General features: G+C 37.2%; 1 protein-coding gene across 1 annotated transcript in view; it reads left to right on the top strand.

Moving 5' to 3' along the window:
• Positions 1-15,713, top strand: part of LOC108713537 (tenascin-R) — a 199,830-nt gene that overhangs the window by 143,835 nt on the left and 40,282 nt on the right. Inside the window, exons 9-15 of the mRNA XM_041590489.1 lie at positions 96-185; positions 9,559-9,822; positions 10,801-11,067; positions 11,379-11,498; positions 11,841-11,984; positions 12,099-12,218; positions 12,480-12,623. Of these exons, the coding sequence (XP_041446423.1) occupies positions 96-185; positions 9,559-9,822; positions 10,801-11,067; positions 11,379-11,498; positions 11,841-11,984; positions 12,099-12,218; positions 12,480-12,623 (1,149 nt within the window). The remainder of the gene's footprint in view (positions 1-95; positions 186-9,558; positions 9,823-10,800; positions 11,068-11,378; positions 11,499-11,840; positions 11,985-12,098; positions 12,219-12,479; positions 12,624-15,713) is intronic.

The following is a 15,713-nucleotide window of genomic DNA, read 5'->3' as shown; positions in this document are numbered from 1 at the left end:
ATTGTAAGCTCTGTGACATTTACCAACTGTTTGGTGTGTTATCCAAAGAATGCAAACATTTTCTTATACCCTCTTTGTTTCCATCTATGGGCAAGATCTGATCCCAGGAACAGAATATGGTATAGGAATTTCTGCCATCCGCCATAATCTCAAGAGTGCTCCAGCAACAATGAATGCACGTACTGGTGAGTAATGTTAGTGTGTCTTGAGTTAGGCCAAGGCTTGAACAGAACAAGTCTATGTTTTTATACTTAATATAATATTTACAAGGCAACAAAACATTGGCTTGAATTTGAAAGGTTATTTAGAAATTTTGATATTCATTCCACCATTTAAATAACCACATTGCAGGATGCTCCTGGCTCTTATGACATTAATTATCCCATGGGATAACCAGAGTCATATTACACAGTCCTCAAGGATAGTGATGTCTGGGTATTCTGGGAAATAGATTCAATAACATATGCTCCCAATGAACTTTGTAAAGATACGAATGACAGCAACAAATTACCACTTAAAATCAGGGACACAGTAACTAGCGTTGCGCTTCGCCAAAAAAATTGCGAATTTACTGTGAAATTCGCGAAACGGCAAAAAAATTTCGAAACGGCATCTGTGTTTGATACCGGCGTCTGCTTTTTTGACGCCTGGAATTTTTCACGGCAGTTTCGCGAATTGCTGGAATTCACCGTGAATTCGCGCCTGCCGAATAAATTTGCCCATCGCTAACAGTAACTATGTTACTTAGAGTGGGCCTACCTTCTGTAGCTATCTCCTGTAAAGGGTATAGAAGTGGTCTCTGTGGAGATGCTCGAGGAATTTCAACACATCAAGAACACAGGTTGGTTAGCCCAACCCTTTATAGCATCTTGCAAGTACCATAGGTCATTGCCACTGAATAATTTAGCAGCTGTCATGCCTATGGTATGTTTAGAAAGCATGGGGTCAGATTCAGTTTAGTGAGAAAAGGGTTTATCACGTGAAAAGAAATGGTCAAGACTGAATTTGAGATGCAATTCAATTCAGAAAAACGTATCTCATTTAAACTCTATTGAAGTCTATGGGAAAAAAACTCGAACTGAATTTGGAGAGTCCTTGACTATTCATGTGATAAACCAACTTGTTCCCACTGAACTGAATCTGGCCCATGGTTTGAAGAAGGTAAAATTGAATTTGCAAAAATAAATTGCACTATACATTACATTCTTTGTGCAAAGAAAATCATCAAGAAGGATACAGTTTGTGAATATCGAGGCATAAGTCAAAACATTATCTAATGCTAAAAGATGCACTCCCTTGCTTGAATATGCTCAAAGAAGTATTCATTGGCTAAGCAAACTATTATTTCTATATACTGTTCATATATATATATATATATATATATATATATATATATATATATATATATATATATATATATATATATATATATATATATATACATTTCTTCCAGAAAGATCCGCACTCACAAGTCTGATAAGATTCAAAAAATGTTTAATTCCATGGCGAGCACTGGGCTGACGTTTCGTTTTAAAAAAACTTCGACTTCAATACTTCGCCAAATTAAACCTGCCGAATTGCTATGTTAGCCTATGGGGACCTTCTACAAACTTTTTCTAAGTCTTTACACATCGAATAAAAATCGTTCGATTCCAACGATTTAATCGTTCGATCAAACGATTTTTATTCGATCGTGGGATTGCCAAATTCGGTGTAAAAACTTCAAATTCGATATTCTAATTTTTTAGAATTCGATGGTCAAAATTCGACTCTTGATAAATCTGCCCCTATATATATATATATATATGGGAAGACTAGAAGTGCTCTTCTCCTGGTGTCTATTGAACCTTTCCCAGCCTTGACAAGCAATGTCACAGCTCTCATTCATGTGTATATAAACATATGGAGAATAAATGTTGTGGAACACATTAGTCAGAGCATGCACAAATGTATACTTGACAGAAAATAAATGGACAATAATCCCTTCACATAAACAATGCATATTTCAAGGCATATTTTTAAATACTGGGAACCAAAGACTGACTTGCTGATGCAATTTATTCATTCACCTCAAGGCACAGAGGAAAAGTATTTTTTCTGTAAGCTATCTCTGTAATTGATATTACTGTTTTTCTGTTTGTATTGTGACTGTATGCCCCCCTCTTTATAATGAAAACCAGCAAAGGTTATTATAATCCCTTGCAAGTGATGTGTGTTTGCTAGAATGTCAAGTAATTAAAGTGTGTAATGTGTGTGTGGGCTCATTACATTTTTCATATTGTGAAACTCTGTTTCTTCCCTGTCATCTGAAGAAAATTGTAACAGCTAAAAACATTAAAGCACTGGCAGTAACCATGAGAATATTAGGGTAGGAGCAATGAGTAAGGAGGCAGTTGGTATATATCGTTCTTAGGCTTGAAATAACATATATCTCCAGCTGTTCTTCCAACTCTTAACTTCTGTTGACTACTGAGCCATAAATGGTAGAATAAACACAGACGTGGGTCTGATGGTAAAGAAAAAGCCTAAATCGCTGATTTTAAAATGTTGGAAGCAAACTTGATTTTTGTAAGCTGACAAAAATATTAAAGCATTATTCCTAAATAAATCACCATTTGCCTTTGTGTTACTGCCATGTTTCATTTGGCTTAAGAAAACTTGAATACACTTAATAGACTGTAATAAGGGTTTTAAATGTAAAAGAGGTACCTTTAGAGATATTTTATGCCAACAATTAATGAATGTAGCACCTACCAAAAAAAGGAAATAAAAACAAATATTGTGCATTAGACTAGGTCCCAGATAATTCAGTAACTACTATGCTTTCATTACATCTCTGTAATCCCCCTGACATGCATCATAGTTCACATGCTTTGTAGATTGAGAAAACACATAACTACATTGAATTTGTTACGCCCTTTTCACATATATAAACGTAATGCTGAGGTCTTGATAAAGGCCAATGAATGTCCCCAAGATGTTGCCCTTGGTTTTAGATAACAGGATTTAAAAGAAGAAACTATTTCAGTCCAGATTCATTTTCTTAAAAAGAAACACACATTTATTTGCCAAATTTAAAACAGCATTCATAATGACAACAAACTAATAATGCTCTCAACACCTAACGTGTTTCATTCCCTCCTGGGGCCTTTTTCAGAGTGATATGTTTCCTCTTACACATACATAAATAAATATCTAATAAACACCACATGTGATATCAATCAATCCTTCAAATCAAAGTAACACAACCACTATTACTATATGTTGAATATTAATCACTTCTCATATCTTGTGGTGTTTTTATGCAATATTCACACATTAAGAGCAAAGATATAAGGGTATTATGCCATATATGCCATATTATACATACAGTATATCTATATATATAGTACATACATGTTTACATTGAGGTACTGTTTATATTAATATAAAATCAGATCTAGGGGCCCATTTACTTAGTTTGAGTGAAGGAATAGAGGAAAAATAGTTTGAATTTCGAATGGTCGAATATGGCTACTTCGACGATAGAATGGGCTACTTCGACTACGACCTTCAAATCTCTTTAAAAAATTCTGCGACCCCCTAGTTCGCCACCTAAAACCTACCGAGGCCAATGTTAGCCTATGGGGAAGGTCCCCATAGGCTTCCTAACAATTTTCTGATCGAACGAATATCCTTCGATCGATGGATTAAAATCCTTCGAATCGTTCGATTCAAAGGATTTAATCGTTCGATTCAAAGGATTTAATCGTTCGATTCAAAGGATTTAATCGTTCGATTCAAAGGATTTAATCGTTCGATTCAAAGGATTTAATCGTTCGATTCAAAGGATTTAATCGTTCGATTCAAAGGATTTAATCGTTCGATCGAAGGATTTAATCATTCGATCGAACGATTATTCCTTCGATCGTTCGATCGTAGGAATAGCGGTAAATCCTTCGACTTCGATTCGAAGTCAAAGGATTTTACTTCAACGGTCGAATATCGAGGGTTAATTGACCCTCAATATTCAACCCTAGGTAAATGTGCCCCCTAGTGATGGGCGAATCTGTGCAGTTTTGCTTCGCTGAAAAATTAGCAAATTTACAGAAAAATTCACTAAACACATTAAAGTCAATAGGCATCAAAATCATTTTGATGCACGACAATTTTGATGCGAGCTACAATTTCTTCACACGTGATTATTTTGTCAAAATGCATTAAAGTCAGAGGGCGTCCAAATTATTTTGACGTGCAACCATTTTATGCATGCGACTATTCTGACGGGCGACAATTTATTTTTTTTTGCAGTGGATTTTTCAATAACGAAATTCACCGCAGTTTCCGAATTTATTCGCTGGTGGCTAAACGAGGAAATTTTCCGTGAATTTGTGCCTGGCGATAAAAAATTCATTCATCAATAAGCAAGAGACTTCCCAGTTAAGGTTAAGACTATATGGAGCTGTTTTGAAATCAGGAACCTTGTAAATTGCTAATCCCAACTTGGGGGCAAATATACTAACCTCCAAAAATTCGCCAGGCATAGCTTTGCCGGGACATCGCTAATTCACTAAAATCCGAAGTTGCGTCTAGGGCGTCAAATGCTGGCAAAGTTGCGCTAGCCTTACTGCGCCAAGCAAAGCAAAGTTGCGATAGCGTTGGCTAATTTGCATACGGCAGGAAGTTAAAGTTCAATGAACATATATGTTGCATCAAATACATTACACTACACAAGCCCAGGGAACCCTTAATAAAAGAAAATAGAGTTGTTATATTGCCCTTCACATGAGCCCAGTGTATAGTTTATGGGCCATATGTTAGGAAATGTAGGGGGGAAGCTGGTTACCCCCAAAAAAATGTACGTTCTTTTGCAGCCTATTACCCTGAAAAAAGGAAAAGATGCCAGCGTTTTTTGGGACTTAGAAAAAACTCCTATCTACTCTATTGCACTTCGCCTGGTCTGAGGTGGCGAAGGCAAATCTGGCGCAAGAGGTAACGTTCAGTAAAATCCGCATGTTAGTGAATTTGCGTAGTTACATTCATTCGCCAGAGCGCAAATTTGCCTGGCCCTAGGGAGTGAAGTAACACTAGAGTCTATCTCCTTCGCTAGTAAAGTTACTCCAGTACCATTAGTAAATTGGCAAAGTTCTGAAATTACGTCACACTGGCGAATTTTCCCCAGTGTTAGTCACTTCGCCCCTTTAGTAAATTTGCCCCAGAGAGTGGATGAGCCACATTCTGAGTTTTATTGTTTAATTTCTATGGATCAAGACACACACAGATTTGTGTTGCAACACACTGGTGGCTGCATTGCATATTAACAATATTGAGCTAGATTCTGTTATTTATTGAGATACATATTTATTTTTATGCGCGTGAAAATTTTTGCATTAAAGTCAATGGGCATCTGAATAATTTGACGTGTGTTTTCCCACGGTGAATTTTCACGAAAACATTCAGCTAAATCGGTACATTTGCCGCAAATCCATGCCTGGCGAATACATTCGCCCATCAGTAGAGACGGCCTTCCCACAATTAGCTAGAATACTTCGTTTCTGTCCCTTAAACTATGAGTTTTACAGTGTATTTCTGTTTATTGTAAATAATGTTAGTTGTATAAGCATTTTATAAGTTCAAGGATGGTTCATAAATAGGACACTCCATCTATCATAGACAATGTGAAGTCTGTTACAATATGAATGTAGGTGGAGAATAAATATATGGCAAAACCTTGCAATCTACTACAATTCACCTTTGTATTAACCTTATGTCTGTACTGTTCCCTGAAACCTTTAAAAAGGTGAAAGCTGGAGAATAAAAATGCTTCTTTTGTGGATACTTAATATAAATGTTCTAAGAAATAGCAATCACACTAATTGTATTGCTTAATGGCCTACAACTTGCTGTGATTTGGGTGCCAAATGTCCCAAGATCTACAAGAGGAAAGTTTGATTACAGAGGTGTCACCTCAGCTGAGTGAATTGAAGAAGAGAAGAAAAATCCATCATATTCCTTGGTAAAAACTATTGTTGAAAGTGCTAGATAATGAAAGCAATAATGTTTATATCTTTCTCTCCAAAGTAAATGTTTAAAACATAATTGCTGAATAACCTGCTAGTAAGCAGTCATTAAGAGCTCCATTTAGCTAGAATAAATTGTCCATCACAACTACACTATTCACAAAATAAATATAGAACCAGAACTGTGGCAATTGCAAAGATAATATATTTTAGAAACATTAACATTAAACCTGGAAGTGCTAAGCAAATATGGTATGTGTAAAACATTCATTTAGAAGTAACGATAATAGATACAGCTTGTAGAGCAGTGGGGGGGTTTTTCAGGGAAGTCAAGTCAAGCAGATAATGTGCCCTTTTAATTGGATGCTATCCTCCTTATATTTCACTTAAGCGCGAAATAAACCAGGTATAAACATATACAAAGCATCTATTATTTTTTTATTATTTACATGTATTTATATAGAGCCAACATATTGCGTAGCACTGTAAAGTAAATGTGATAATACAACTAAATCACATGAATTATATACATAGAACATATGGCGTTACATACATCACAGTCAATACAGGTACAAAAAAGTGAGGAAGGCCCTATGCATAGGCATACACTCTTAAGAGAAGGGAGTAATACACAAGGTGTGGGAGTGGGCAAGATCGAATTAAGTGGGTGAGAAAAGTGTTATTGTATGTGGTGTTGCGTTTGGTAGTTAAGCAGAGTGAGGGTAGGCTTCTCGAAGAATTCTTGAAAGCAGAAAGGTTGGGAGAAAGTCGGAGAGAGTTCCAGAGGAGGGGTGCAGCCCTTGCAAAGTCTTGAATGCGAGCATGTGAGGAGGTAATGAGAGAAGAGTTGAGTAGCAGGTCAGTAGAGGAGCGTAGTAAGCGATTGGGTGAGTATATAGAGATGAGTTCAGAGATGTAGGGTGGGGCAGAGTTATGAAGTGCTTTGAAAGTCAGTGTCATTAATTTGAATTTGATTCTGAAAGGTAATGGAAGCCAGTGCAGGGATTGACAGAATGGCGAGGCAGAGGAGGAGCGGTTGCTGAGGTGTATGAGCCTCACAGCAGTGTTCATTAGGGACTGGAGAGGTGACAGTCTCTGGAGGGAAAGGCCAATTAAAAGAGTTACAGTAGTCTAGACGCGATATGATGAGAGAGTGAATAAGAATTTTGGAAGCATCTTGGGTGATAAATGATCGTATTTTGGATTTGTTCCTTAGGTGGAAGTGACATGATTAAATAAGTGACTCGATATGAGGAGTGAATGACAGGGCAGAATCTAGGATAACCCCAAGGCACCGGGCCTGGGGAGAGGGGGTGATAGTGGAATTGTTAACTATGATGGATACTTCCGGGATGTTACTGGTGTTAGTTGGAGGATAGAGAATCATTTCAGAGGTTTAATTTAAGGTAGCGTTGCGACATCCAGGTAGAGATAGCGGACAGGCAGGAGGAGACGCGAGTTAGGAGTTCTGGGTTGAGATCAGGAGATGAGAGATAGATCTGAGTATCGTCAGCATAGAGGTGGTAGTGGAAACCATACGAGTTGATTAATTTGCCGAGGGAGGAAATATAGAGGGAGAATAGTAATGGTCCCAGGACAGAGCCATGAGGAACTCCAACAGAAAGAGGTAGGGGAGAAGATGATACTCCATTGTAGGAGACACTGAAGGAACGATTGGTGATGTAAGAAGAGAACCAGGACAGGGCTTTGTCACGAAGGCCAAGCGACTGGAGGGACTGGAGGAGGAGAGGGTGATCTACAGTATCAAATGCGGCTGAGAGATCAAGCAGTATTAGTAGTAAAAAAATGATTGTTGGCTTTAGCAGTTAAAAGGTCATTAGTTAGTCGAGTCAGGGCAGTTTCCGTGGAGTGTTGGGGCTTAAAACCAGATTGTAGGGGGTCCAGCAGGTTATTGTCAGAGAGGAATGAGGTTAGTCTAATCTAATCTTAGTGCTTCAATATTAGCATGATGAAAAGATTTCAGCTCCCATTTTTGTTCTTTGCATCCTGAATAGTGATTTCTTGAGACTGTTTCTCATGGTATTTACTTAAAAACAAAAAACACAACTTAATTGAAAGGACAATACAAGAGCTGACAATTGAGGCTGATTTGATCACCTCACAAGTTGGCTGCTGATTGGTTCTTGTATAAGCCAAAATGATGGCCTGTCCAATTGATATTTGGACAGGCCATCTAAAATTCAATCAAGCTGTTGCATAAGTTCTGCAAGGGTCCCTGTTATGATCCAGTCATTGCCAAGGGGTTTCTTTTGTTCCACTTCATCAAACAAGGGGATCTTTACTACTTTTACTTTACAATCTATGAAAAAATGGAAATGTTCATACACAATGCACAGATCCAAAAATCAGTTTCTCCTGTGTAATAGCCCAGTATAGATTGAAAAGATGTGTTATAAAGCTTATGTGTACACATGATATGCTTTTATAATATATACTTTTTATTTAAAGGAGAACTAAACCATAAAAATAAATATGGCTAAAACTGCCATATTTTATATAAAGAAATTATTACACCAGCCTAAAGTGTCAGCTTCTCAATAGCAGCAATGATCCAGGACTTCAAACTTGTCACAGGGGGTCACCATCTTGGAAAGTGTCTGCGACATTCACAGCCAGGACCGCCATCAGAAATCGCAGGGCCCCATACGACAACATTTCCTGGGCCCCCTGGGCTGCGCCCACCACAAGCCCCACCTACAGGTCCGCCCTCCCCACCACACAGTAAAAAAACAAAAAAAATATTGGTGGCTAGGGATCCCACATGTTAATAAAAAATAAAAAGATATTGGTGGTCAGGACCCTTTTGTGGCCAGCCCCCCCCATTAAAAAATATTGGTGGCTAGGACCCTACATGAGAAAAAAAAATTGGTTGCCAGGGTCCCCCCCACATTATAAGAAAATTTGTGGCCAGGGCCCCTTAAACATCCATGCCTTCCCGAAGTCAGCAGCTCTCAGAAAGATGGGGGGCCCTGCTAATCAAGTAAGTGTGGCGTGGCCGGGCCCCCTACAACCCTCCCCCCCTGTCCCCCCCCTGATGGCTGTCCTGTTCACAGCTGTTGAGAAGCTAAGGTTAGGGATCGCAGTAAATTATGAAGCAGACAATGAGGTTGGCCTGTGATATAAGCTGATGATACAAGGCTGATTATTAAATTCTGATGCTAGTTGCACTGGTTTCTGTGCTGCCGTGAGTAATTTCTAGCTTACTTCTTTCGTTACTTTTTAGTTTTCCTTTAAGTGATTGTTGACATTTTTAGGTTCAATTCCAGACAGGGTACTATATTGAGTTTTCAAGTCTCCCTATGTTTGCATAGGTGTTTTTTTTATATTTCTCCAACCTTCAAAAGAAATTCAGGCAGGTTAATTGACTCCTGATAAAATTGACCATAGTTTACACAAATGTTATAGGGACTTAGACTATATTTTCAATGGGGCAGTGAATGTTGTATGAACTTTGCAAAGCCCGATGGCACATGTTGTCATTATGTTAAGAGAATGTGAACCAGATACATGTAGAAATTTATTTTATTTTGTTTTATAGAGTTAGACAGTCCAATGGATCTAATGGTAACTGGGTCCACAGACAAGAGCATATCCCTGACCTGGACAAAAGCCAGAGGTCCAATTGACCATTACCGTATCTCTTTCACTCCTTCCTCTGGCATGGCTTCTGAAGTCACTGTGCCCAGCGAAATCTCACAGTATGAACTTACTGAGTTAGAACCTGGCACAGAGTATACCATCTCTGTTTTTGCAGAGAGAGGAAGACAGCAAAGCAAGGAAACAACTATTGATGCGTTCACTGGTAAGTGTTTAAGACATTTGGTAAATAGAACCATTTCAGTATTTCAGCACGGCTATATTGTTTCATTGCCATACACCACATAGTAATTTCTGCATAAGTAAAACTTTTTTTATTGTATTATGTTAAAACAAACACAAGTGTATATATATATATATACACTTGTATATATATATATATATATATATATATATATATATATATATATATATATATATATATATTTAAAGTCTTTTATTAAACATCATCTATCATCTAAATATATATATAGAAGCTAGAACTGAAATAACCACATGAAAGCAAGGTGCAAAAATCCATTTTTTTTCTAATCCCTTGTATTCCTCCTTCTTGTCGCTTCACTTCTTTTGAGAACAAGTGAAATTTTTGGATTCAGTCAGGCACAAACTCAAAATTGGTATCATTAATTTTGGATCAAAGGGCTGATTTCGTTTAGTGAATAGAGAGAACTATAGAGATTTTTGTATTGTATGACTGAGAGCTGTACACAATAAGGGTTGTTATAACTGCTGCTTTTTCTGGAATTCCCCAATTTTTGACCAGTTCTGCACCCTGTCATATCAGATCACATTCCACAGAAAAGCCCATCAGTAAATTAACACAACTATGTGGAAAAAGGTAAAGTATGCACACATATTGTGTCATCAACTAAGATGGCAATTACCCGACACATTAGTGAAATAAAACATCCAGTAACACAATTTTCTCAATAAGGTACATGAAATGTCCAACAGCTTTAAAAAAAGTTTTTTTCAGATGTGCTTATCATCTTAGATATCCAAAAAAGATGTTTCACCACTTTATATATTTATGTATTATGTTCCATATCAACAGTTTAACACTATAAAATTTGGCTTGTTTACATGGTACAACAAATTTACCTAGAATTGCAAATATAGATATAAAATGGTTTATTGATCTGTAATGATATGGCAATTCTTTTTTTTCTTCTTGAATCTGCAGGTTTCCGCCCAATCACACAGCTTCATTTTTCGGCAGTTACAGCATATACTGTAAATGTTTCATGGACTGATCCTTCTCCACCCCCAGATCAATTCATCCTAACCTACAACCCTATTGACAGCAATGAGCCTCTACAGCTCTTTTTAGACCCCTCATTTAGACAAACCAAACTTTCAGATCTTCAGCCTTGCACAGAATACATGGTCACTCTTCTACCAGTTCATGAAACTGTCAGAGCAGAGCTTGTGGAAGGCACAGTCACAACAGGTAGGAAGATTTTTTTATGAGCATTCCTTTAACGGAACCCAAAAAAATAGTACATACATACGCTAATATGTTGGCCCTTATCCAAATTAATTTCTGAATTGCCATGTAGACTTCATTTGACTTTAATTAGATAGCAAAATACCAAAACTTTGCTTTAATGTCTGCAACAGAACTCACAGAACATACAATTCACAATGAAGATGAAAATGATTTTATTATTTCTACTGTGGCAGTTTCTTTCTGGATGCATATATTCTCAATGTTATTGGCACTGTTTCCTTACCAGAAAGTCTACATTCTTGTTTCTCCAGGTGTGGCTCCGCCAATGGAGATCTCTGTTATAAACGTTACTGAAAATTCATTGACTGTGGTGTGGAGACCACCTCCTTCTTCTTTACATCACTACAGACTGACTTACCAATCTACCAAAGGTACTGAGGAGACATTATAATGGGGCTAGTGCTTCCCTCATATTCATGTATTGTGGTCTTTTTTTGCCTTTTTTTGTGTTTTCATTAAACCAAAACTACAAACAATGGTCTTATGTTTTTTATGCTTCAAATGAAGAAGAACGTGGTAAAGAACAAAGGAATTAACAAATTAACCAATAACATTTGTTTGTATTGTACACTGACCTACCTGTACAGATCTTAAAAAAGGCATACACCTGTCAAATAAGACAGTAAAGAGATTTTTAATCAGAAGAGGACCATAGCTTTGCGTTTCTGGAGACATTGTTTGTCAAGTTATTCACTATAAATATTTCTATGCAGGGAGAATGGACAGTGTGGTGATTGGGAATGAACAAACACAGTTTACCCTGACAAATCTCATGCCACATACAGAATACAATATAAGTTTAAGAAGTGTTTGGGGGCGTGAAGAGAGTGAGCGTATTGGCATCGTCTCGTGGACAGGTCAGTGCAAGCTTTGCCAACTAGTAATATGTCTATTTGGGCTCAAAACATTAGCAAGTTTATAGAAAATGCTGCCAAATATGACTCTCAATTTCATGTTTCCTCTTGTTGCAGCTGTGGATCCTCCATATGGATTGAAGACCAGTAATATCACTGCCACAGAAGTCATTCTGCACTGGGAACCACCACTATCAGAAATGGAGAGCTATGTCATCATAGTAACACACAATGCAGGTTAGGCTCATCAATAGACATCATTCTGTACCATAGAAATATAAAAGTGATGAATAAATTCTCCATTCTCCAACTCATATTCTAGTAACATCACCGGTATTGTGTGAATGAGGCAAATTCCCTAGCTCTGAATGATATCTGACTGGCTACCTATAGTTGATGTTTTTACAACGAATGCTATTTATTTATTTTTTTCAATAGGTTTATTTTTCTTAGCTGTACATTTCTAGAATCTCTAAGTGGCTTTGTTTTTGGCTTTAGTTTCAGGGGAAACTATCATCGTGGATGGGGAGAGCCTGGAATTTCAGCTGCAGAACCTTCTGCCACACACAAATTATTCAGTGACGCTGTCTGCTAATTTTGGGCACCAAACCAGTCAATCTGTTGGGGTCAGCTTTACAACAAGTATGTACTGAAAAGGCTTTGGATGATGTTGAATGCTTGTGTGTGTGAGGTCAAATATATTATATTAAAATTTAAAAAATCATATCAGTGCTCACAGAAAAAGTTCATTGATAACTCACACTAAGAAATGTATTTGTCAGTTGGTAAACTCTAACTCTAACTTTCAGCCACTGATAAATATTCTTCTAATAATCCCATAGGAATAAATAGTGAGTGAGTGGATTTTTCTGTGGTGAGCACAAGTTTCCAAACCGATGGACTGGCTTCTTGAATATTCAATAAGGTGTCCATTCTAAAACCAGTCATGGCAATCCAATATATTCATACATCTATAGAGCAGTGTATTAATTTGTGAAAAATTTAATTCATATAAAACATACCATTAAATCCATATGCCTTCCCTGTGGATAGTACAGCGCCACCAACCCCCAGCACCTGATTAAACACCTTAGGGGCCCCTAGCAACAATTTCCAAATGCTAACAAACCCCCAGAACAAACCCTACCAGGCTTACATCCTAAAGGGAGCATAGGGCAGGCAGAGTATGGTACACGCAGTGAGCATAGAGCAGGCAGAGTATGGCACACACAAAGAACATAGGGCAGGCAGAGTATGGCATACACAGGGAGCATAGAGCAAGCAAAACATGACACACACACAGGGAGCATAGGGCAGGCAGAGTATGGAACACACAAGGAAGATAGGGAAGGCAGAATACAGCAGGACCACTCTAAAATGAACAGTTAATACTGTGTTACATACATTGACACAGTGTGGGTGCCCTTCCAGGAGTTTGTACGAGGTGTGAACAGGTGAACAATGTGGACATTTTCAGTCTGGGTCTGAACAGTAAAGGGCTTTAGGGGTGTGAACAAGCAGAAGTTTACTGACTGAATGCAGGGACCAGTTAATCTCAGTACTGACACCTTTTAAATCTTGCTAGGGATGCACAGCATCCAAGATTTGGGATTCAGCCAGGATTCGGCCCTTTTCAGCAGGATTCAGCCAAATCCTTCTTCCCGGCTGAACTGAATTCAAATCCTAATTTGTATATGCAAATTAGGGGCGGGAGGAAAATCGTGTGACTTCTTGTCACAATAAAAGGAAGAAAAAAAATGTTTTCCCCTTCCCACCCCTAATTTGCATATGCAAATTAGGATTCAGATTTGGTTCGGTATTCGGACAAATCTTTTGCAAAGGATTCGGGGGTTCGGCAGAATCCAAAATAGTGGATTCGGTGCATCCCTAAATCTTACACAAGGTAAGCAGTCACAGCAAGCAGACTTTCATGTGGGGCCCACAAACAAGATTTTGGATGATACAAAGCTTGCCTTAATAACATTGTTTTACAAAATGGCACAAGCCTGCTTGCTGTGATTATGAATTCCAAGACCAAAACCAAGATTTAAATAATTTTTATAGTGTAGCGGAGGAATCTTCTGTGTGTACAAAAATTATGCTCTCATCATAAATTTGTATGACATAATTATATATTATGTCAAACGATTATTCATTATGACAGAATAAACAAAAGCTGAACAGTCATTATAAAAAAGCTTAAGAGCTTATGTTTACATTTAAAATAATTTACGTTTAATGTTTTTAGTTACTTTACTATCACACACATACACACAGCAACAAAAAACGAAACTTGTAGACAAAATGTTTGGGTCTAGTAATGGATGTTATAAAGACACGGTCTGTAGGTCAGTTTATGATACAGACTTAATGAATTAAATTAAAATGCATTGTGAGTTTCTGCTGTACAGCGTATGTTCCTACTAACCCTTTCCTATCAATAAGTCAATAGTTTCACAAAGAACACTAACCACAACTTGACAGCATTAAGCCACAGGGGAAACAGCTCCACTTAGTAACAAAATGATTTACAAAAGATGAATTTTTCATGAAGACAAAATATAGAAGCTTTACTAAAATCTTTCGGAGGTTTGGTATCCTAATCCTGAGCATTTTTTCCAGTCCCAGTTCCATTACAGTGGATATTGCTCCTCGAGTAAAGGCTATTATCCTTATAAACCAATCTTTCCTTATGAAATCCAGAATTTTATATATCATGCTGCTGAGCAGCAGTTCAGACGTATTGTTTGTTCATTTGAGAAATCTAGTTTGATTGCAATACTATACATATATAACACTGCTGCCAGGGTTCAATGGTCCTATAATCTGGGAATAAGACTTTACTGTTAGCCAGTGGCATTCTCTAGGGTTACACTAATCATATTTGTGTTGCTTTCTGCTGGCAGAAAATGTGCACAGAATCTCTAACTTGCATTGGACTCACTGTATACTTTACAGTATATGTCTTTTTACTATGTTATTTTACAGTTTATGCCTAGAAGAACTTTTCAGAATATAAAGTTTTTGTGATAAACTCAGAAAACCACATTGAATATCTTATCTAGCATTGTTATCATTTATTTATATCGTGATAATAAGATTCATAGGACAATAGGATAAATTTAAGGCTAGATTCTTGCAATCTGCACAATAATGTCTACTGTTTATAAGGATGTTTGTGTCTTTTTTTAATGCTGTTGCACACCCATAGAAGATTTGGGTATAGTAAATCTCGTCCTAAGTGTCTTATTAAAATGACTTATCTGGTTACAAGTCAAATTATATCCAAGGACAATTCTTCCTTATGGCTTTCTAAAATTTTGCACAATGTCTTTCTAATCTGAAAACCCCTTCCAGGCATCAGTTCTAACAAGTTTTACACTGAAACACTGCTGGATTAATTTCTAAAAATCGTGGTCCTGCTGGAACCATGTAAAAATAGAAAAATAGCATTATTTTATATTTTAAATGAATCAATCATTCCTTGATCTTTTCTAGAGCATTACATTTCTTGCCTGTTTTTTCCTTTTTTTACACTTTACTTTATATTCATAAAATACCCTTCAGTACTCTAAATAGTGTTTCTCTGTGAAATACAACTATTTCAATGTGTTTTTTTTGTTGTTTTTGATGCTCAAAATGTGAATTACCTTTGGGTTTCCATGGTTACACATCAAGCACATTGCTTAGTGGGCACAAAGTTATAAAGGACATACAGTATTTCATAGAGTT

The sequence above is a fragment of the Xenopus laevis genome, chromosome 4L (genome assembly GCF_017654675.1).
Source record: "Xenopus laevis strain J_2021 chromosome 4L, Xenopus_laevis_v10.1, whole genome shotgun sequence".
NCBI lineage: Eukaryota > Metazoa > Chordata > Amphibia > Anura > Pipidae > Xenopus > Xenopus laevis.
The sequence above is the reverse complement of the archived record's forward strand: the minus strand, read 5'-3'. Positions and strand labels throughout refer to the sequence as shown.